The following is a 22,208-nucleotide window of genomic DNA, read 5'->3' as shown; positions in this document are numbered from 1 at the left end:
ATTAACCAAATTAACTGCTTACTTCTTTGGTATTTCAAAACATGGGAGATGATTTCCTTAAACTGTAGTTGATTTTACTTGATTAGTAATTACTGTGAAATTAATTAAAAACTCACTTTCTTTTTCGAAAAACCAGCCCTGAATAGCAAAAATGGGAGTATGGTGGTAAACGCGCTTTGGCGTGTAATTATAACTATTTGATGAAGCGTGGGGAATTACACGTGACACGTTACTGGGCTCTGTATATGAACCAGATTTTTTTGTCTGTTCTTTTTTTATATATATACTGTGCTCGAATTTTTTCTGAATTGTTTTTCTCACCTATTTTTAAAAATTGGAATCAAAAGGCAATTGAATGGATATTAAGAGGAGCAGGCAGGAATGAAAAATCTAAACTGGTTTTGATTACTGTAAAATTACAAAGTATCTTAATCTTTTTTAATATCAAAACACAAAAAGGGCTTTTTAAAAAAGTTTTGTTGTTGATGTTTTTGGTACATGTAATTATCAAAACAAATCAAAGTTTAAGTAATTTATTAATTTTTTTATGTGCATTTTCTCACTCGAATATATATATATATATATATATATATATATATATATATATATATATATATATATATATATATAGACAACAATACCTAATGAAAATCAAAGTTTGTTGAAGACCATGATAAAGATATATGTCAAATTTGTTTTGTGACCTAGCTCTTTCTACCCGACTACCGGTTCTTGCGATGTATGGCAGTTACCGCTGGGATTAGCATAAAAGTCTAGATAATCAAATCTGTTCCAAAGAGATAGCTCCCGATGCTTTGGGTAATTTTGTATCTTCACACGATTCCCGATTTCTAAATATTGTTTGTTTGAACCAAAAACGTTCCAATGGTCACAAATAGGTAGTGATATTGTAGTCTGGTTGCTGCCCCTGTGTAAAGAGAACAGTAGTGTGCAGAAAGAATATGTGTTAAGCAGTTTAAGTAACACGAAAGATAAGTTTAAAACTGAGAACTTACGCCATCTTGGCAAAGCTACTCCAGAGCAGGATAACTTTTTCGCTGATCTCCCTATCTAGGTCGTCCCAGTGTTGATATGACGTCCAGATTTGGGGGCAGGTGACATTTTGATCGCCGGGGCATGCTTCCGAATGAAACAGAGGTGTCCCGAACAAGTAGTAGAGCTCAGATGCATGAATGATACCTAGAACCACAACATACAAACATTTATTGTTCTATATATGATACAAAATGTAACTTCATTGCATTATAATTTGCATAGAATAAATAAATAGTCACTACGACATTCTTACCCATCCAACTAGGTTCGGGATAATTTTGAGAGTGGTAATTGAAAGCGTAAAGCCATGTATTTGTCCCTCTGTGATTAAGTTGAGTGGCCATTTGTATGTGAGGTATGATGTACCCGTAATCGGATTTCAACTACAAGTTGTAACTTTCTTATATACAAATTGATTTCTATTTTTCAAAAGTACGCATCTTCTTTAAGATATAAGTGTAGGTGTATTACTTGCATATAAGTCTGCACATTCTTTTGGTCGTCACTCTCGGACGGTGTGTAGAAGCACGTGACTGCAGATCTAACGTGATCGCTATTGAGAAATCGTCTGCTCCAGGAAGTTACTAAGGAGTTGTACTGGGTGACGTCATATCCACCCTTTGCATTAAAATCATCTGGAATCTCATCTGCCGACTCGTTTGGAACGAACCCTGTCATAACATTAACGTTGTGGTTGAATTCACCTCTCTGCAGCAGCTTTTCGGGTGTGTCGTGTAGGAAATAGCCATCCACTCGAGGTGCAAATGCAGCGATCATATCTGGATGCTAAATGATAAGTCTTTTCTTCAATGTCAAAGGTAAATTATATAAACTGGTAATTTACTATAAAGATGATTTAAATCTTCACCATTAGGAAAAAGCAAATAACTCCTTATACATTACCTGTGGATATGTTATAGATATTTCTGTTGCAGATTTTTGTCGCAGACAATCAATGATTGATTGGGACGAATTGACGGGACACTGTAACATGAGAGCTAAATTTCTGGTCGTCGTCCTAATAGAATGTGGAGGTCTATACACAGAGAACGGACTGAGTGCACAACCACTCTGTGCTACTACAGCCTGAAATAGACCTAAAATAAGGTGGGTCGTTAGATTTAGTAAATTGGGATAGCCTACCATTTGCACCGCTCGAACGTTTAAATAATCAAAGAATGCTTATGTTTAAAATGATAAATTCATATACAAAACATATGACTTGTTGCTGGCAACAAGAAGTCCGTTTTTCAATTTTTCTTCTTATATGTATGTTTTCTCGTTGCTTGAGCTGTTAAAATCGAATTGTTGTAAAGGTAATGTCAACAGTAAAATATTGTGCGTTCTAATTACACTAAATATCTTTGAAATGAATTGATATTCATATAATACCGGTATTTCATATTTTCGGTATTTCTTTATCAAGCACATCGTTGGTAAATTAGAACTAAAGTTTAATAATTGAAATACAAAGACTTTTCTTACCTTCAGAGAGACGAGAGAAAATGTGTAGTGACACAGCCGACCCCCCTGCACTCTGACCGAACAAGGTCACCTGGCTAGGGTTCCCGCCAAAATGCTGGATGTTCCTATTGACCCATTTTAGAGCCATCACTTGATCTAAAAGTCCCTGGTTGCCACTAGTTACAGAATCGTCCGTTGAAAGAAATCCTTTCGTTATCAAAAAAGTTAGATACTTCTGGTATGTGACTTATAAATAAAATGCTATAAATAAATCAAATATACAGATAAACGGTTTATGGTTATTTTATTGAAAATTTCTAAATCATGAGTTCGAATCTACTTTAATTTGTTTAATTTTTTTTGTCAAAGTGCAAATGCAATTTTTTCAACAATTGGTTGATTTATGCATAAACAGTAAAATCCCTTAATATCAGCTTAATAAAATCATTGCACGGATCTATTTTCAGCACGTTAAAATTGAGAAATCACGCCAGAATTACAGATTGCAAATATGATATACCTCAAAAAAAGGGGAAAAAAAAGAAACAAAACAAAAAATCAATTGTTTTGATTCGTCTTATGTCATTTTTTTAGCACAAAGCTATTGATTCCTTAATATAATATGAATGCCAATATTGAAAAGAGTGCATTTATTGAAAATCACATAGGTTGATAACTTCATAAATACTTATATTTGATATTCTTTCATTGTGTCGTTTTCAGATAAAATGTGTTTTCTTTTTAAAAAGTATAAAAATTAGACTCGATCTTATTTAATCAACGTTATACCTAATGCTCCTAGTCTGTAGTTAATGGTAACTACAACGACTTCTCCCTTTGCAGCCAAAATTCTACCATCGTATTCCGATCCCGACCCATACCGAAAAGATCCACCATGAATCCACACCATGACGGGAAGACGTTGATCCGGAGAGCTCACGTTCTGTTATAAAATAATATTAATAACTAGATACGACCTCGTTACGAGTAACGAGTAGGTCTTCCGTCCAATTTTTAATTTATTTTCAATTATACCATGAAATATCGATACAATTTTAAAAATAAAACACCCCCCTTAAATTTTAAGATAATGAATAAAAATCCCTAATTACGTCTAACATTGGCCTGACGATGACTTTTTTCAAACCGATAATGTAGTGTTCAACAACTTTGATTCTATAATGCATAACAAAATATTTATCGTTTTCAAGTTATTCGTAGTAGACTAATTCAAGGGGCCAGCCCCTTTTTCTTGATTTTATTGGAAAGAACTTTTGATTTTTTACCACTTTTGTTATATATTATTTAACAAAATATCAACTAATAAAAGGATACAAATCAAAACGTACGAAAATTTGGAACGAAAATTCGGACCCAATTTTCATGCCTAGGCAAGCTCCAAGAAATGGCGCCACTGGCGTAAAACAATATAATAGTGCATAATTTCAAACTATAGACTACCTATCCTGAAAATTTCGTATTCATATCTCTTATAGTTTCTGAGATCAGCTCTGCACAAAATAGGTCGTAAAAAAATAGAAAATCCGCCGTAACTCTGTACCGGAAGTGACGATTTTAAAATTTTAGAAAACATCTAAAATTATGACCTCTGGCAATCATCTGTGAAAAATTGGTCAAAATCGGCCGAATAGTTTCTGAGAAATTGCGTGCACAAAATTTGTGGAAAAAAATAATAAGAAGAAACAGTACGAAAACAATAAGGTCTTCCGTTGGAAACGGAAGACCTTAATAAAAATTGATAATTTCTTAAAACCGTGTCTTGGGTTCTACTATTTTCTTTCAAATATGAAACATAAACAAAAGTGGGTGAAATACTTTACAATGAAATACTCGACATATGCATGTCCATCCTCATTTCCCAAGTCTATCGTTAATTCCCACTGACCTCATTTCAAAAATTACGCCCTCCCTAAAGACACAAACTTGACATAATAAATGCTCAATATTTATTTGATAAGAAAGCACTAAATAGAGTCGTAGGTTAGCTAAAGTAGTACATTTAAAATATGAGAGAAATCTGACTTACAATTTTTGCATCACATTGCTGTTATGTTGTAAATTTTCAATTTACCGGGTGGCAGTAAATAATTTACATTTCATGTTGTAAATTTTGAATTTACCGGGTGTAAATTTTGTATTTACTGCCACTCGGTAAATTCAAAATTTACAACATGACATTGCCTCAAACCTAACCAGTCAATTTCCTGTCAGGGGAGTGTAAAATGAAATAGTAATTTTTAGCACTTGCACTGTCAGTTAGTTACTGTTTCATGCATTATAAATGCTTGTACTTCTATTTACACAAGAGACGTTTTAGTTACTTAAGGACACATAAATAATTTTGTTTGGTAGCTTTAAAGGGACATAGAGACGATTTGACTTAAATTTTTCAAATTTTATTTTCCATTTTCAATGTTTATTAATAATGATAAATATAGAAGTTTATAATGCTATGTCAATTTGAAACTCAAATATCCAGTTATAAGCAAGATACAGAGTTCATTATTCTTTGTTATGTAAACAAAGCTCGAATATTGTCATTTTTACATATGTTTAGTATTGGTTTAAGTTTCAATCAAATGTCTCTTTCTTTTGTTGATACTAGTATTTATGAAAATATTGAGTTGGGCCACACGAATATGATTTCTTGTTCTTCGGACAAATGACCTAAAAAAAGTAGGGGCGGGCGAGGGATTTGATAATAATAATATTATTTAGTTTAGTATGTATAAGTTCTAACAGTATGTACGAATACTATAGTAGCGCTTTTAAATTATCTTTTCCTATACTTAGAGGTCTCTTGAAAGAAATTGTACAATTCAAATTAGAATAAAATTTAACAGTATGACTATCATGGCCCTATAATTATCTATATCAAATTGTTGAAAAATGTGACCGTGGGTTTTAGATGGGGGTTTAAAATATTTGATAAAGGTAAAAACTGATAAATATCCTAAAATATGTCATCATATTTGACAAACAAATGTAGGTTTCGTGATAGTCAAAATACGCTGTACCTCGATTCTTAGCTATAAATGAAGGTGATAGTGTATTGACAACAGTTGCAGTACGATGTTTGTACAGAATATTTACTATAACCGGCCGTTTGTTTTCGATTTGTTTCAAGAAACCAAACTACAGGTGGGGATAACTTAAGTCCAAACATCGGATTGCGTTATGGTGTTTTTTTTTAAATCTGTTTACCGTTCGTCATCATTGTCACAAACAGTGCGTTCGTTAGTGTGACAAACTTGATCTTTGAGTGCAATTCAAACGTTAAAAATGGTGGCGAACATTCGAATAGAACTTTGAAACAAACAATTAGAAGACAAGGATAAAAGACTTGGGACTGTACGTACAAACTTCTGTGTAAATACCTTTGGGGCATAAACATTGAGATAAAGACAATCCTCGCTCACACCCGAGAAAGATTTCCCGAAACTGTACCTAAAATAATGAAATAATAAAAATCCTGCTTACTTTATCAGTAGTAATTGATAAACTAGTTAGAACTGGGTCGTATATATTTCAGTGATGTCAGTTCTTTAAAAAATATGAACCATAATCGGTTTGCAACATTTGATGCTGATTGTTATACATGTATATGTTGTAGGTATGTATAATAGAATATTCTAAGGTGGTCAGTTATTCTTTCTAGAACATTCTTGAGTGTCCATGCTATTCGTAACTTCTTGTATACACAATTTCTAGAATTTGCTAGATTTTTATATTAGCATAAAAAAACCTGTAAACAGTGCTCATAAAAAAGGTATACTCTCATTTGACTTTTGTTCGAAGAAATTTCAAAACTGTGAACAGTTACCTACTTACTGGGACTTGTGATTTGTGAGATCTATTCAGCAGATTGTAACAGACACTCTTATGTTAGGAGTCTTAATGTAAGTTGTATTTTTGTATTTATATATATATATATATATATATATATATATATATATATATATATATATATATATATATATATATATATATATATATATATATATATTACTGTAAACAAATTATTAAGTCTTAAGGATGACGTTTACTCAGAATGAAAAGAAAATCCACTGATGATAATGAAAAACCATCTATTGTGTGTTATAGACCTTTGCTTGTATTGTTATTTTTCACTTTCAGAAAAGTAGGTCAATGACCTACTTTTTGAGTTAATGGCCATTGAATATTTATTGAAAAATCAAGAAAAATCCCGTAAAATTTAACACTACGATTGAGATTTTCTTAATTATAAAAATATTACAAATAATTAAACACTTTAAAAAATAAGATATAGTTTATGAATGGTAGTGGCACTAAATAAGTACACAACATTAAGATTTCAGCATCAATTTTAAAAAATAATTCAGCTCGAATTTCCTCTATGAATTTTCAAATCTCTACCCATTTTTGATTCAATTTTACAAAAAATTGAATGATGATAATACGAAAACATTTATGATATTGAACTACTTATATTGACCTTATTCTGTTGGCATAAAATTTATATGAGGTCAATGATCAAAATTTTGAGATACGATGTCTTTTATCGTTTTTAAGTTATTTTCAATATTTTTATTATTTGTGCCATAAGATTATTTTAATGACTAAGTTAGGTAAAACCAACGGAAAATATGCAAAATTACGTAGACTTAAATATAAACTCCTAACTTTTAATATTAGACTACTGCCAAAAAACTTTTAGCAGAAAACAAAATCTGCAAAATTTAGTCCGAATTTCCTCTGTTTGGCTAAAAGTCAATTTTTGTTTGAGCATAATTCTATAATAAAGTATAACTGTTGAATTTTTTGTCAATAATAATTCATTTCATAAACATTTTTTGTGTTTAGAACAAATTTCACTCATTACATTGAACTTTTTAACAATCGGAATTTGAGAACTCAAACCCTGAGTAAATAACACCCTTAAGGTAGCTCGCGGGTTTACCTGCTTGTGAGAAAACCTACCTTGAAAATTTGTCCACGTGGTCCATAGGTTACATAGTTTTATTTCTGAAATTTATTTAAGATTCGTCTGCGCGGTAATAATGTTATCGTGTTTCAAATACAGTGTCATTAATAAAATCAAGCAACGCTATTTCAATGAAATATATAGTAAAATGCACATTTTATCCGAGAAACGCATTACAAAACTATGCTCCAAACTTTTAAACGATTCAGACGAAATTAATCATACTCAACACAAAAACAGAGGAGATAATTATGAATCAATTCATAAAAAAATATCAGTATGTGTTCTCGGCCAATTTTTGGCAAAAAAACTTTAAAGATTTAAAAGATTTCTCAAAACCTTATATTTTCATTACGACGTTAGCCTGACGTCATCTTTTCCTTACTTCTTAGAACACCAAAATTGAAATGCATTTATTGACAACACTAGCTGTTTAACTCATTTTAGAACATGGTAATGCTTATTAGGCATTATTGTGAATGTTATTTAAAAATGCAATTAATGTAAGGCTGTAAAGATACAGAAAATTGCTATTTTTGTTTTTATGAAACTCTGAGTCAATCAATGCAAAAATAAAATGCCAGGCAACTACTGACATTATAAGTAAGTAATCGAATAAAGCCAAAAGAAATTTAAGAATTTAATCGGTAGTACAGATTACGGAAGTTATAATTGTAAAAAAAAAGCGAAGTTAATGCATACATTCTATTTTAAAACATGACTTTAAATGGAAGAGTTCCAACGCACACTCATTCTTTATCTTTATAGAACAAAATGTGATAATGTATGTGACATCTTTAAATTTTCAGCACTTGATATTATAAATCTTTGTATAAACAGTCATAAACCGCATATATATAAGCTTTTTGAAATATTTTCTTTTATACTTCTAAATATCTCATTTGTCATATTGAAATAAAATAATGAGTTTACTATGACGGTCAACTCTTTACGTCGATTCCTATTGTGACGTCAGCAAACCCGCGAGCTACGTTAAGTTTGATCTCTGTGAGTTGCGAGTTTGCTTTCGCTATCAAATTCTGTACTCAATTTAGACAACTCGACTGGCTGTTTTGTGCACATTTGTTTATGACGTCATAAAGGAGAAATCTCAAGGTTTCCCGCTTAACGTTTTCTAACGTCAAATAATACAGTAATTCGATTTAGGTCTAAACTATGGTGGCATATCTCTGCCCCTTGTGTGCAAGTTATTTTTCTATCAAATAAGTCGACATGCAAGATAAATATGTTGACATGCAAGATAGTTATGATTTTTTATAATTCTTATCTGATTGCAATTTTCTTGCATATCAGCATAGTTATGTTGCATGTCGACATAACTATCTTGCATGTCAACATATTTATCTTGCATGTTGACTTATTTGATAGAAAAATAACATGCACACAAGGGGCAGAGAAATGCCACCATACAAAACAACCTTCTAATAGCATAAATGGTGTTTTTATCTCCTCTTTCACATTTTTCTTTTATTTTAAAAAAAGATGAATAAAAAGGATCTACACAAAGCCGGGAAATTGAATGAAAATTTAATGTAGTTTGTAACAAAGATTTTGAATGAAATCATGACTTACTTTTGCAAGAAATGTAAAGGTTGCTGACAAGCAGGTCCATATGTTGTAGCATTAAAAACACTTCCTCTCCAACTCTTTTTCTCCTGGGGTGGGGCAAAACGCAAATTCCCAAGCGGAGGTTCAGCAAAAGGAATGCCAATAAAGATGTCCAGGTCACCTCCAGAACTTGTAGGGATGCGGTATCCACGGACTTGACCGGTTTCAATGTCGGTTGTCACAAAAGTCCCGTTCGAAAAGCAAATTGCAAGTAACATAAACACAAAATACACAATCATTATTCTTTGTTTATCAACACTATCAACAACAAAAAATAAATAAATAAAGCGTACAATATGACTTAATAAAATATGTTAACTGTCTATTTTTATCCCTCTTATCAAACTCACACAACCGAACTGAAATGAACGATCTACGTATAGTCTGGAGGTCATTCATTTGAGGAACTCGGTAAAACCATTTCAAACAAAGGACACCAAATAACTTCAAACACCTTGAGGGATAATGATTTTAGACATGCATCATCACGACATTTTTTGAAATTAAAACAATTTATCAAATTATTGGTGTACAATGTCAAAATAAAAATCATTCCAACATCAACAAATCGCATTTATCTCGAAAAAAATTTATATTATTGCTATATATGTCTCATTAACTTATCGTTAAATTACCCTTAAAGAATTAACTAATGAAAACAAATAATAGATAAATGAATAAATAAATAAAACAAGTACATAGTGTGTGTACGTGTTCCACATCACTAAAATAAGCATCAAAGTGTTCCCTTTATAGGGGAACTGCGCATGATATAATTTTCAAGGCTAGCCTAATGGAACCTCCAAGAAGATTGTAAAAAATAGATAAACTTTTATGATTCAAAACGTGAATGGTATATCAATGGTGTACAGGACTAATCAAGCAATTCTTATACATTAAGAAACAGGACGCTTTTCAAATTTTAAGAAAAGTGGGTAACCCCCCCCCCCCCCCCCCCACCCCCACCCCCTTTATTCAGAAGGTTCAAACTTTGAAAACACTTAAAGAGACCGACTTTAGTAGTCATTAGGCATGTTTTTGCGCATTCTGGTAAAATACAGAGCATGACTTGTTTTGATTCCATTATTAAATTATCACAATAAACAAAATACAAATACATATATGTACATTTTTAAAGGAACATTTTGATTTTAAAGGATTTTTTTCATTGTTTGGTAGGTGAGCGTTGCCATTGTGCTTTTATGACGTTATGATATTCAAAAGAAGCTTTGTAAGTTTACGTTATAAGAAATAAAATAAAAATAAGTAAAAAAAATTACGCCTTTAAAATTTTGCACACAAAATAATATCCTCAGAACATTTTTTTAAATTTTTAACATGATTCCATTATTTCAATCTTCACTTGTTAAACTCCAAAAATAGGTCAACATTTCGTGTATTTTGATATTTTGATATGACCCCCTTTACCAGACAATAAAATTTAGTATTTTTTACATACCGGTAAAATGATATTACTATTCACATACATGTATTACAATTTGAGTAAAATCGCTATTGTAATATTTTTTAACTTGCTTCGAAGTGCCAAAAATGTCGATTATCTATAAATCCCTATAGTAAATGTGCCTATATTTTGAGATAGCCCCTAAAAAGAACCAGATGGTAGATTTTCTTGAAACTACGCAAATATACTAATGCAGTAGAGTTAGTGTAAATTACATATTCTTAAAAAATCAAAGAGTTTTGGTATTGTAGTTTTTACGCAAAAAAAAAACAAAAAACAAATCGGACTTTTTAACAAAAAATACTATGTAGTAAAATTAAACAGCCTCCTAATTATATCTTCATTAGAGAGTGTCATTAAAAGTATTTCTAATTAATATGACATCGTACACTGCATGTAGGGAGATGGCTAACATGGCCTCTGCCTGTTGTCCAATACATCTGTTATAGTCTGTACCAAGACATTTATGCAGGACATTTATAATGGGGAATGTTTACATCTTTTCTCCATTCGGAATACCTCGCTTAACTTTTCAACGTTATCATCCGGGCTTGCCGCGATACAAAATCCCCGTAGACATTGAATTGAATTGAACTTTAGAATATGAGCATCATTTGAACCCTAAGGTCTTTATAAATATCAAGTTATCTTGGGACAAAGTATAGTAACATAATTTAAAAAAAGTTTTACAAACCCTCTTTGGTGATATTCCTAGTAATGTCGGTATATTCTCAATGTTTTACTGCATTATCAAAATCCCCGTACAGTACAAGATAATATACAATAACACATGTTTTTCTGCACACCCCCGACTTTCCAAAAGCCATTCATAACATATTTTCGAATCAATTATTTATTTCCTTCTTGTAGTAGTTCGGGATGTGACCATGTGATCGCATATTAATTTTCGTCTACACAAGGAAATGTACAGAATATAAACACCAAAAGGAAAATGAAATACACGTATATATAAGTAGTAAGCAGTTTATTGAAAATCCATTTTAATTGTTTTAAAGTGATATAAAACACTAATATTAAGCTCTACAATAACAAGTTTCCCAATACCTTGATATAGAAAAAATCTTTGTTCATTTGTTCCCTGAAAAAAAACCCATCATGATAGTAATTACATGTACTTGTACGAAAATCGGTTTGGTAAAATTCTTTCAAATTACTTGATACTCATCTATGAAAATCTATGAAAAAGGGTGTATAAATACATCGCTGAATGGAAACGGAAGAACATAAACAGGGGATGCACTATGACTTGCAGAACTCCCCAAGTCTTTTTATCCTTGAACATTACATTTTGGCCCTCTGAAATGACTTTTCCATCAAGCCCGATAAATGTTGCTGTGAACCAGAAACTAAGGTTAGATATAAAGAGGTAGATCAAAATAAATCGCAAGATCCGTGAGGACAAGTTCACTGTTATTTGTTCGTAACGTAGTGAATTCAAGATGAAAATTGTCTGAAAGAAGGCTTGAAGAATGGATGAAACTTCAGCCATTTGAACAGTTCTGTCTGGGCTACAGTAGCAACCGCTAGCAGCAATTACACCGAAGGCATCGTCAGCAACCTGACCTGTATTAGTCAGAAGCAATATGTATTCGGAAGCACCCGGTTGCCATATGTAAGTCTTCACGTGCGCTGTTTTCCGTAATAGATAAAAGCATACGAAAATAAGAATCAGATTGATAATGTTATGAATGGAGACAATGATCTGCCAAACTTCAAATCCGAAGCTCTGCTGTCCCCGATATACGGTGGCCAACAACAACGTTTGAATAAAAAATGGAAGATTCGTTACTGATCCGGACACAGCCGCGCCAATGAAAGTCATTCGTTCTCTCTCGTGATTGTAGGACAAAGATGAAGCAACATCCGAATTGAGCGGCTCAGCAACCCGAAATGTTGGCCACATTCTGAACACAAATAAGGATGATAGGAGCAGATATTCAATTCTAACAGGAATCAGGTATGGCTGGATTTTATCCGAGAACTTGTTAATTGCCGAATTCAAATAACACGTCTGATCAAGTGAATCGTTAAAAGTCTGCGGTTTGGTGTCATTATACACTATATGGGTGATTTCATGAGATACGATAGTGCCCCATAATGACAAATTACAGATAATCATCACAGCTACCGAATAGTTCACCATCTTCCTGCTGACAAATACCGAGTTCTGAAGGTATGTCACAAATCCCATTTGCCATACTACATATATCACTTTCAGCAATGACGATATCAAACTAAATCCATGATAAGCAACCAAAGTGTCATCGCTTAGACACTCTATATTGATAGCGAAAACAAGAGAAGTTTGCAATATCATCCCACAACCAAATAACCAGAGAAATTTTGTCTTCACTTTTGTTGCCGGATCGGGGCTTTCAGAGCGGATGTCAACCCAATCCTCCTTATTTCGAAAAATCATCACAGTCAGAAACACTATGCAAATAAGGCTCAGTAATATTAGACCAATTGCTAGGCCCCACATTAAATGTTTTGCAAAATTGTAGGTGGTAGACAGTGGTCCGAAGACGCCTACCATGACTAATATAATGGCCAATAGACAAGCAAAGAGAACAGCAGACGACACATTGGCATCAGTTATCCTGCGTCCACCTGACTGCCGGGTATTCCCCACAGAAAGAGGTTGCAGGATGAGGGCTTTTACGAGTTCCTTTAAGGCCACCATGTTTTAAAACGAACTAGCTGAAATGATACAGATGTGTAAAGAAAAATAACGCATAAAGGGCCATCATATCAAAATCATGTTAACATCAACCTGAATACTAGTATTTTTTAGCTTTGAAATGCTTGACCAAAATGATTTTATCGATTCTTTGGCTAAGACATGTTTACATGCACTTATATTTCATATGTCCACAAAGCTATTTTCAATGTCTGTCATTAAAACGATTATGGTGCAAGCGCGTGATCGTAAATAAATTTGCTCATTACGTATCATCCATAAAGTAAGTGTTTGAAACGTAAAAACCCATACAGAAATTACATCGTACATTCTTAAATATCAACGTCCCAATTTAAAAAAAAAGAAAGTAGTAGCTTTTACATATTGCAAACTATACGTACATGCGCGATTGTAAGGTTTTCTATGATAATAGTATATGTAGGTCTATATTTAGAATGTTAAATTGTGTAACTAAATAAAAAAAATATGATAATTATAATTGTAAATAAATGTCGATAGAAATGATAATCCCGCAAGTAATTCACCCATTAACTTAAAAATTGAAAATGTTCAGATCAATTACCAATTAAAGGAAGTAGGCTAAGTAATGATTTAATTTTGTTTAGGTTTTCTGCACAGGAGTACTAATAGAAAAAGGTATATCCTGCTCGGGGTTAACAAGAGTTCTGAGACTTAAATGTTTCTTTTAAAAAGTTAAATTATTGACCAAATATGATTATTATTGGAAAAAATGCGTCTGTTCGAAGTGAAATAGGGTTTGAAGGAATATATAGCATAATAAGCAGGTGGAAAAACCCGAATATTACAACATATCAGAACCTTTCTCCAAAGGACCATACACTAACCCTAATAGAATTTATTTATTCATCATTATTACGAGTAAAATTTTATCAAACATACTAAAACAATGTTAATCTCAGCCTATTTCCTATCTTATCGGGACTTAATTATATGTCTGTGACCTATCCATCAGTAATCTAACAAATTTAAACTCATTTCATTTCCGAAAAATGGATGGATATCAAATGAAATGTGGTACAATCCTACCAGGTTCACACTTACCTCACATTCGACGCCATTTTGCTATCTAAACCGCAAATATAAAGCGACTAAATTAAGACTTCAATTACAACACTGCACGAAACAGGAAGAAAACGCCATTTCGGGTTTAACAAGGACTGATAGTTCGCGGAAGCATTTGAATTAATCTTAATGCAACGAGCAAATTAAATGGTTTTTTTTTAAATTTCGAATTGGGGTATAAAGGAAATACCTGCTATTTCAAAACAATCAGTACATCTAAATCAAGTGTGGGAAATTGATCCTCGATGATGTCTAATATAAAAATTATAAGAATCCCGAGAGCAAACCATAATAAAATACGTATCTGAATAATAAATTATCTGAATAATAAATACCAAAGTTAGACTGAATAATTAACATTAACATTAGAATTAATATCGATCTTCTATTTCTTTCTCAATATTCAAGACACCCTATTTCTTGTATTTAAATTGTAATTTGTTTACATCAACTTCTTGAAATATACAATGCGTTATGATACAGTACATCGATCTGCTTTTCTTATACATGAACCATATTCATCCAAAGGCCCAATGATTTCTGGGTGTCAGTTTTCGTTACTATGGTAACATTTGGTGATTTTTGCAGCTTGTTCCTCCAGTCAGGGACGAGCATTCCACGAGTCAACGTCCCATTTAGTTCAACGGACGCATATATGTCCACTTTATCCAACACTATAGAACTATCAATGGCTACTGCCATTGCAAAGGCGTCACATGAGCGGTATCCTGGCTGTTCCGATGATTTCTGTACCTCTATTGATGCTTTAGTTATAAACTGAAGAAAATTTGCCTTTGGTGTATTTGTATTAATACACTTATGGACCATTTCCTGAAATAAAACATTTCCATTGAAATAACGTACTTCCGAAGAAAACTTCTCTAGTATTTACACATGTAATTTCATCGTAGCGGTTGTTTTTTTTTTTTGGGGGGGGGGGGGGGGTATGAATAACGATCGATTAAATTACGATTGTTATATAAAAAAATAAAATTTTATTCGCGTGTAGATGGGATCATATTGAAATAAGAAGGTCTAACTGAACAAAATAAACTCATTTGTATACACTGTAATTCCTATTGTTCATATAATGTTTTTATTTACCCAAGGATACAGATAATCTACGCACAGCTCCCAGGAAACTATGACAATTGGACATGTCACTTCATGCAAAACAATGTATGCTGATTCCGGGTCGGTGCCAAAGTTAAACTCCGAAGCAATGGATGCAGATCTGTTTCCCTTACCTGAAATACGTCAATGACATTGAAGAACAGACTTACTTAAAAATAGTGGATAGGTAAACTCCAATGATTTTGGAATGAATACGATTTAGTACCTACCATAATGGCATCTTTACTCATATGGCATCTGCCAAATCGTTTCAGCATAAAGGCGTTTTGGAATTTTGATTAAGATGTTTAGCATATTGCGATAGAAACACTTGTACACTTTCAGTTCAATGAAGACATTAATTTTTAATAATTTGACTAGAATAAATTCTGAAAGGAAGCTCCTTTTTATGTAAATGTGGAAATGTCCATATTATGGAACTATTTCTTAATTTTACAATAAATAAAACTTTGCACCACTTTGACCTAATGAACGATAAAAAATGATGTAGTGTGTGGTTTTTTTATTTCCGCAAAATAACTCCCACGAAAGTTTCGATGTACAAAAGTCAATTATTTGTTGTGTGAATTCTAGGATAATAGACTCGACATATGAGATGGTCGATCTTTGAATTAATCGCCCTGAATTGAATTTTATACTTACATTTGTAACTTATTTCAAAATTTTCCCAAAACCTACAGGTTTTGTTAATTAAACTGTATTTTTGGTCTTAACTACAGGTAAAATACTAACACGCCATGTTCCGAAACGTCCAAGTCTACGAACGGTATTTAGTTATTTCTCAAAACGCGCATGCCTCAACAAGAAACATACCGTGCATGTTTCCTCCCATGACCACCAAGCTCTTTAGGCGAGCCCCAAACCCAGGGTCCATGCGCAGAGCTACGGCAAGATTTGTCAAAGGAGCCATGGCCACTAACTTCACCTCTCCTGATGTCAAAACAGGAAACGTTATCATAGGAAACAAAATTTATCAAAACATTACTTTTCCAAACTGTTCTCAATGTAGGAAACCATTGCTGCATAACAAAATAAATTATCATAGGTAAACTAAACACTTTCATTCCGTGAAGCACGTTCTGTGACTCGAGAACGTTTTATGCTACATGTTTGTACGAACCCAGGCTATATACGTACAAAGATTGGAACTCATTTTTAAAATTTTATCATATATATGTGGTCTTAAAAAAAAAATTATAGTCTAAGACATATTATTAGAACATATTCGAAAAGACAATTTCTGTTGTAGTAACAGTTTTCTTTACAAATAGTCCATGCTATGTTTATTATATTGGTACTGAGTAGTATATATTCAGTATCTCTGAACATTGGTCGCCAAAGAAATGATGCTACTGTACATACTTTTGTATTTATATTGTAAATCTACAAAAGAAACCATTAATTTTTACCGTTAAACTTTTTAGTGAGTCTGATCAATGCATTCACGGCATGTTCCTCTTGAATGCAAGATAAATCAACTTCCGGTGGGTGTGGGTGGTCTCCCATGCCGTCCACGCCGTGGTAAAAAGAAGCATTTTCTTCATGGTGTATGATGGGTCTTCCACATCCTCGAAACACAGGAATCTAAAGGAGAAGATGGAACACTTTCACTGGGTAGGAATCTGTTATTTAAAATGTGCTTGAAAACCAGGGTTGCTTCTTTCTAAGTCGTAAATCTTAACAGTCTGGTAGAATAATCCTCAGGCAAAAGGCAATCTTGTTTCGTTGCTAGAAGTATTTTTTACCAGCATGTCAGTGAAAAATTTGATAGCTTATGAATAAATTTGGTCGAAAATCTTAAGTCTCAGTGTAAAACGCACTTTAAAAAAATCTGATTCTCTCAAATAAAGCTAAAAAACCTTGTACAAGGTCTCTCTTTGTAACTCATTAATATCAACAATTTATAGTTTTGTATTCACACTTTAGTCCGAAATATCTGACGTTTTCCTGACTTTTGTTAACTATTTTGATATTTTACTTACCAGGAAAACGTCAGAACCGGCGCCATTACGAAAAAACTGGAAAATCGCCGCTTTCAACAGGAGGCGGCATTCCCGGCTCGATTTTAAATATTTGCAAGTTAAATTTCCTGGCAAGTAATATATCAAAATCGTTAAAAAAAAAGTCAGGAAAACGTCAGATATTTCGGACCATTAACATACATGTAGGGCGTCGCATATCTTGAGAACACGCAGGGTGTTTCTGCAGACGTTTTCAATATCCACGTTTCCGTTTACACACGTGATACCGATGACGTCAGTGTCTGGTCTGGAAAGCGCCATCATGATGGCTTGAGCGTCGTCCACCCCAGTATCGCAGTCAATTATTATTTTCTGTTTTGTCATTATTCAAAATTCTGTATTCCTGCCTGCAAAATAAAATATGGCTGAAAACATTGCGGACATGGTATGATCCATTGTTCTATATTCAGTGTTTTCCTTCCATGCATTAGGGACAGTATAGCTGAAGCCAAGAATCTCTGTTTTTACGATTAAAGACGTTGTACGCAAGACAAGTCACGTTATATACAGTACACACTTTATATTTGGACATCACAACCTATATTTTCAGGAATTCAAACAATTCAAACTAAATATTGATGCATCTTTTCTAATGTTCACAGCCATTAAATGGTAAAATGATTTTATGACCATTTCGCCCCGTTGTAAAAGAAAAAAAACCCTTCAAACTGCAACTCATTTATTTGCTCGAACCAAATACTTCAATACAAAAACAACAAATATACAGAATAAACATGGATACAAATTGCCAAATGCATACTGACAGTCATGTAGGGAAAAGTAAGAAAGAAGGGGGTAAAATAGATGTACAATCGTTTTACCGGTAGCGAATAATTCGCCAATATCGAATAAATTTTAGAAAAATTATTGGAGAAATGCGAAGTTCAGGTTTTAAAAATCCCAGTATTACTAGATAATTACAATACAGAAATGAATACCTCTTTTAAGATAAAACCCAAAAAGAATATTTAAAAAATAAAATAAAATTGTACCAACAGGCATCTGACGGGATTTGAAATGGAAAAAAAATACATTTTTTTTTCATTACAAGAACCCAGGCGCCTGTGGTTTCGTAAACACTATATTTTCATGCATTCTTTTGGGATGGACGCTTATTCGTCAGTTGAATTTCTATATTTATCAAAAGTCAGGGTCAATTCTATAAGTTGCAAGAAAAAACAAATATGAAAATAACAACTTGAAGTGTCTCAAAAATCCATAAATTGAAATACAAATTAAGAGCAGAGCAACACGGACCTCTAAAAAATATGGCGGTGGCAGGCGTTTTTTTTTTTCATATTAGCTGGAAGGTCTGTTGCTCACGGCCTGAAAAAAAAATCGGATGGACGGCCTATAGGTGCTACATGCAGTAAAAAAAAATGTGTATTTATTGCGCACAAATCGTGCGCTAGTTATGGACTGATTAACCTTATTTATAAGCAATTCTATGAAAACAATTAGTACCATTAAATTCTTATTTACTTCTGATGTCGTCTTTTTACTTGCCTTTGAGAGTCGTTTAAACACCACCACTGGCACCAGTCCTAGTGGTGCAGTTTGTTATCATGTAAAAATGGCGACTCTCGATCTCGATGTAAATTTAACATATACTAGTACTTGATTTCCGAGGTCGGTAGCGTGTTCCGCAGATTGTCCGCGCCAAGTAAAGAGACGATATCTATGGCACGCCAAATTGACAAAAATGAGCTAAAGATAGTTTCACAGTCGATAAACTAGGTTTAACGGTTAGAAACTATAGTTTACGGACTTCAAACTATAGTTAACAACGATAATCTATATTTTACATCCGTAAACCATAGTTAACGCGATCATCTATGTTTCAGAAGTGTAAAACTATAATTAACACAGCAAACAACCACTTGCGATTACAAAACACGCTTTATCCGATAAATATGATATCACGATTATGAAACTATGATTAACAACTCTAAATTATAGTTAACAAATGTAAATTATAGTTTACAGATGTGAATCTACTTTTATCAAAAAACTCTATTGTTAACGTTATTTGCAGAAAGATAAACTTATATTATCATTCGATAACTATAGTTTACAACCGTTAACAACTCTAAATTATAGTTAACAAATGTAAATTATAGTTCACAGATGTGAATCTATTTTTCTCACAGAAAGATAAACTTATATTATCATTCGTTTACTATAGTTTACAACCGTTAAATATAGTTTTGTAACGTGTAACGTGTAATGTCGGTTCAATCCACAGATATTAATTTTCTCTACACGTTTCCTACGTTTCTTAATGATTGGAATGAAATTAACTCTTAAACACTAATAATCAGATTGAATCAAACACGATGATTTGAAATAAAATTTTCCTCAAGCTGTATATCCTTGAACAAGTCTCGGTCCTTAGTCTAAAACCATCATTTCAGACCCTGTTCTAAACCTAGTCCGAACTCTTTCATTTGTGAGCATATGCTCCCGGACTATATAAAGTGATTTAAAGTCTCCAATGGTCCACCCGCAGTATTTTGGGGTCCCGCAAATGAAACATTAACCCTACCTGTTGTATTACTTTCCTTGCGATCTGTCCTCCTCTGCGTCTACTAGCAGACTAACAACTATGCGCAGACGCGCTTCCTATTTATATGGCACGCCAACTATAGTTTACGAATGTAAACTATAGTTAACAGATGTGAATCTATATTTATCAGCAAAATCTATTGTTAACGTGTATTTCCAGACAGAAAAACATAGATTTGAATTCGTAAACTACAGTTTACAGATGTGAAATATAGATTAAAATCGGTAACTATAGTTTAGGATCCGTAAACTATAGTTAACAGCCGATAAACCTAGTTTATCGACTGTGAAACTATGTTTTGCTAATTCATGTGAATTTGGCGTGCTTTAGATTTGTAAACCGTAGTTTACTGATCATAAAACCCTATTTATCAGATAAACTATGTTTAACAACCGCAAATGATTGTTTTCAGTGTTAACTATAGTATACAGATGTGAAAAATAGATTATCGCTTTAACTATAGTTTACAGATGTGAAATATAGATTAACGTCGGTAACTATAGTTTACGATCCGTAAACTATAGTTAACAGTCGATAAACCTAGTTTATCGACTGTGAAACTATGTTTAGCTCATTTCTGTGAATTTGGCGTGCCAAATAATTATACCCTTCGTCAATTCTGCTGACTCATCGCAGATCCATTAAAACATTTTTTCAAGAGACAGTTTACCACACCCAATAAATAGCTTATGATTGAATACATTTGATTGACCCTGATTGCCTTATTTACATAATCAAAGGAATTTTTATTACAGTTTTACAGATGAAAACTATGGTAAACGGATTGTTAATTATAGTTAACTAATAAACTTTTGTTTACTATAGTTTAGCGTCCAAAAACTATAGTTAACAGTTGATAAACCTAGTTTATCATCTGTGAAACCTAGTTTATCATCTGTGAAACTTTATTTAACGCCTTTAATCTATATTTCACATCTGTAAACCATAGTTAACGCGATCATCTATTGTTCAGATGTGTAAAACTATAATTAACATTGAAAACAACCATTTGCGATTGCAAAACATGATTTATTCGATAAATATAGTTTCAGGATTGTGAAACTACGATATTGACTATTATAAATGATCCGTTTACTACAGTTTTTATCTGCAAAACCATATTTAACGGTTGTAAACTATAGTTAACGAATGATAATCTAAGTTTATCTGACTGCAAAAAACGTTAACGATGGATTTTGCCGATTAATATAGATTCACATCTGTAAACTATAATTTACATTTGTTAACTATCATGGTTAAGAGTTGATAATCATAGTCTCGCACTCTTGAAAAAACTACATTTATCAGATATACTATGTTTTGCAATCGCAAATGGTCGTTTTCAGTGTTAGTTATAGTTTCACACTTCTGAAACATGGATGATCGCATTGGCTATGGTTGTCAGATTGTTAAATATAGATTATCGTCGTTAACTATAGTTTTTGGCCCGTAAACTATAGTTTCCAACCGTTAAACCTAGTTTATCGACTGTGAAACTATGATTAGCTCAATTTTGTGAATTTGGCGTACCATACATATATTTGTATCAGTAGTAAATTGCATGAAGAATATAATGGTACTAATTGTTTGCACAGAATTTGTGTATAAATAAGGTTAATCAGTTCAAAACTAGCGCACGTTTTTGTTTTTGTTTGGCGCAATACATACCTTTTAACCTTATTTATGCCGAGCTTAAATATCCTCATAAAAAGAAAGAATACAGTTTTCTTCTTTATGCAAGGCCATGCGATATCTACACGGTTTAGGAAACTACATGTAACGTGACCATCTAGATTACAAAAAAGAAATTCACGTACACACTCTCATCGTGTATTTGCATTTGTTAACGTTACATGTCAAAGTCATTTGTTTTCTCTAAAAGCGAACTACGTAGAAGCGTTCAATAGGCGTTAACTCCAGAAAAGTTTTTACGTAATGTTTTAACTGACATCTTTGTCCAATCAGATCATAGCTGGGCGGAGTTAAGACATTACCGCTCGTGACTTGAATGAGAGAGAGAGAGAGAGAGAGAGAGATCGAGAGATCATACATTATAGGCGATACCGAAGAAGAAATCATCA

The 22,208-nt window shown here is 32.8% G+C and overlaps 2 protein-coding genes across 8 annotated transcripts; both read right to left on the bottom strand.

The window, feature by feature from the left end:
* Positions 1 to 629: 629 nt before the first annotated feature.
* LOC105332137 (neuroligin-2) lies at positions 630 to 10,082 on the bottom strand. Of its 2 annotated transcripts, XM_011434592.4 has the most exons (9): positions 9,101 to 10,082; positions 5,919 to 5,988; positions 3,310 to 3,463; positions 2,542 to 2,727; positions 1,960 to 2,153; positions 1,528 to 1,842; positions 1,310 to 1,439; positions 1,017 to 1,200; positions 630 to 928 (listed from the first exon to the last, which is right to left on the bottom strand). In XM_011434592.4, the coding sequence occupies exons 1-9, from the start codon at positions 9,373 to 9,375 to the stop codon at positions 715 to 717; spliced, it is 1,722 nt and encodes a 573-aa protein (XP_011432894.4). In that variant the 5' UTR covers positions 9,376 to 10,082; the 3' UTR covers positions 630 to 714. The 2 variants fall into 2 exon arrangements, 1 of the variants encoding a protein (XP_011432894.4); XR_004604288.2 differs by lacking the exon at positions 1,310 to 1,439 and having other exon boundaries at positions 788 to 928.
* A 1,487-nt stretch (positions 10,083 to 11,569) lies between these two features.
* Positions 11,570 to 21,821, bottom strand: LOC105332118 (nucleoside hydrolase). 6 transcript variants are annotated; one of them, XM_066080094.1, is made up of 7 exons: positions 21,804 to 21,821; positions 17,703 to 17,908; positions 16,950 to 17,124; positions 16,354 to 16,470; positions 15,511 to 15,653; positions 14,597 to 15,237; positions 11,570 to 14,410 (listed from the first exon to the last, which is right to left on the bottom strand). In XM_066080094.1, exons 2-6 carry the CDS (start codon positions 17,883 to 17,885, stop codon positions 14,908 to 14,910), a joined length of 948 nt encoding a protein of 315 aa, XP_065936166.1. In that variant the 5' UTR covers positions 17,886 to 17,908; positions 21,804 to 21,821; the 3' UTR covers positions 11,570 to 14,410; positions 14,597 to 14,907. The 6 variants fall into 6 exon arrangements, with proteins under 6 accessions (XP_065936166.1, XP_065936165.1, XP_065936162.1 ...); XM_066080093.1 differs by having other exon boundaries at positions 21,796 to 21,816; XM_066080090.1 differs by lacking the exon at positions 21,804 to 21,821 and adding an exon at positions 20,107 to 20,206.
* Positions 21,822 to 22,208: the final 387 nt, after the last annotated feature.

The sequence above is a fragment of the Magallana gigas genome, chromosome 3, assembly GCF_963853765.1.
Source record: "Magallana gigas chromosome 3, xbMagGiga1.1, whole genome shotgun sequence".
Classification (NCBI taxonomy): Eukaryota; Metazoa; Mollusca; class Bivalvia; order Ostreida; family Ostreidae; genus Magallana; species Magallana gigas.
Note: the sequence above shows the minus strand (reverse complement) of the source record. Positions and strands in the feature narration are given on the sequence as shown.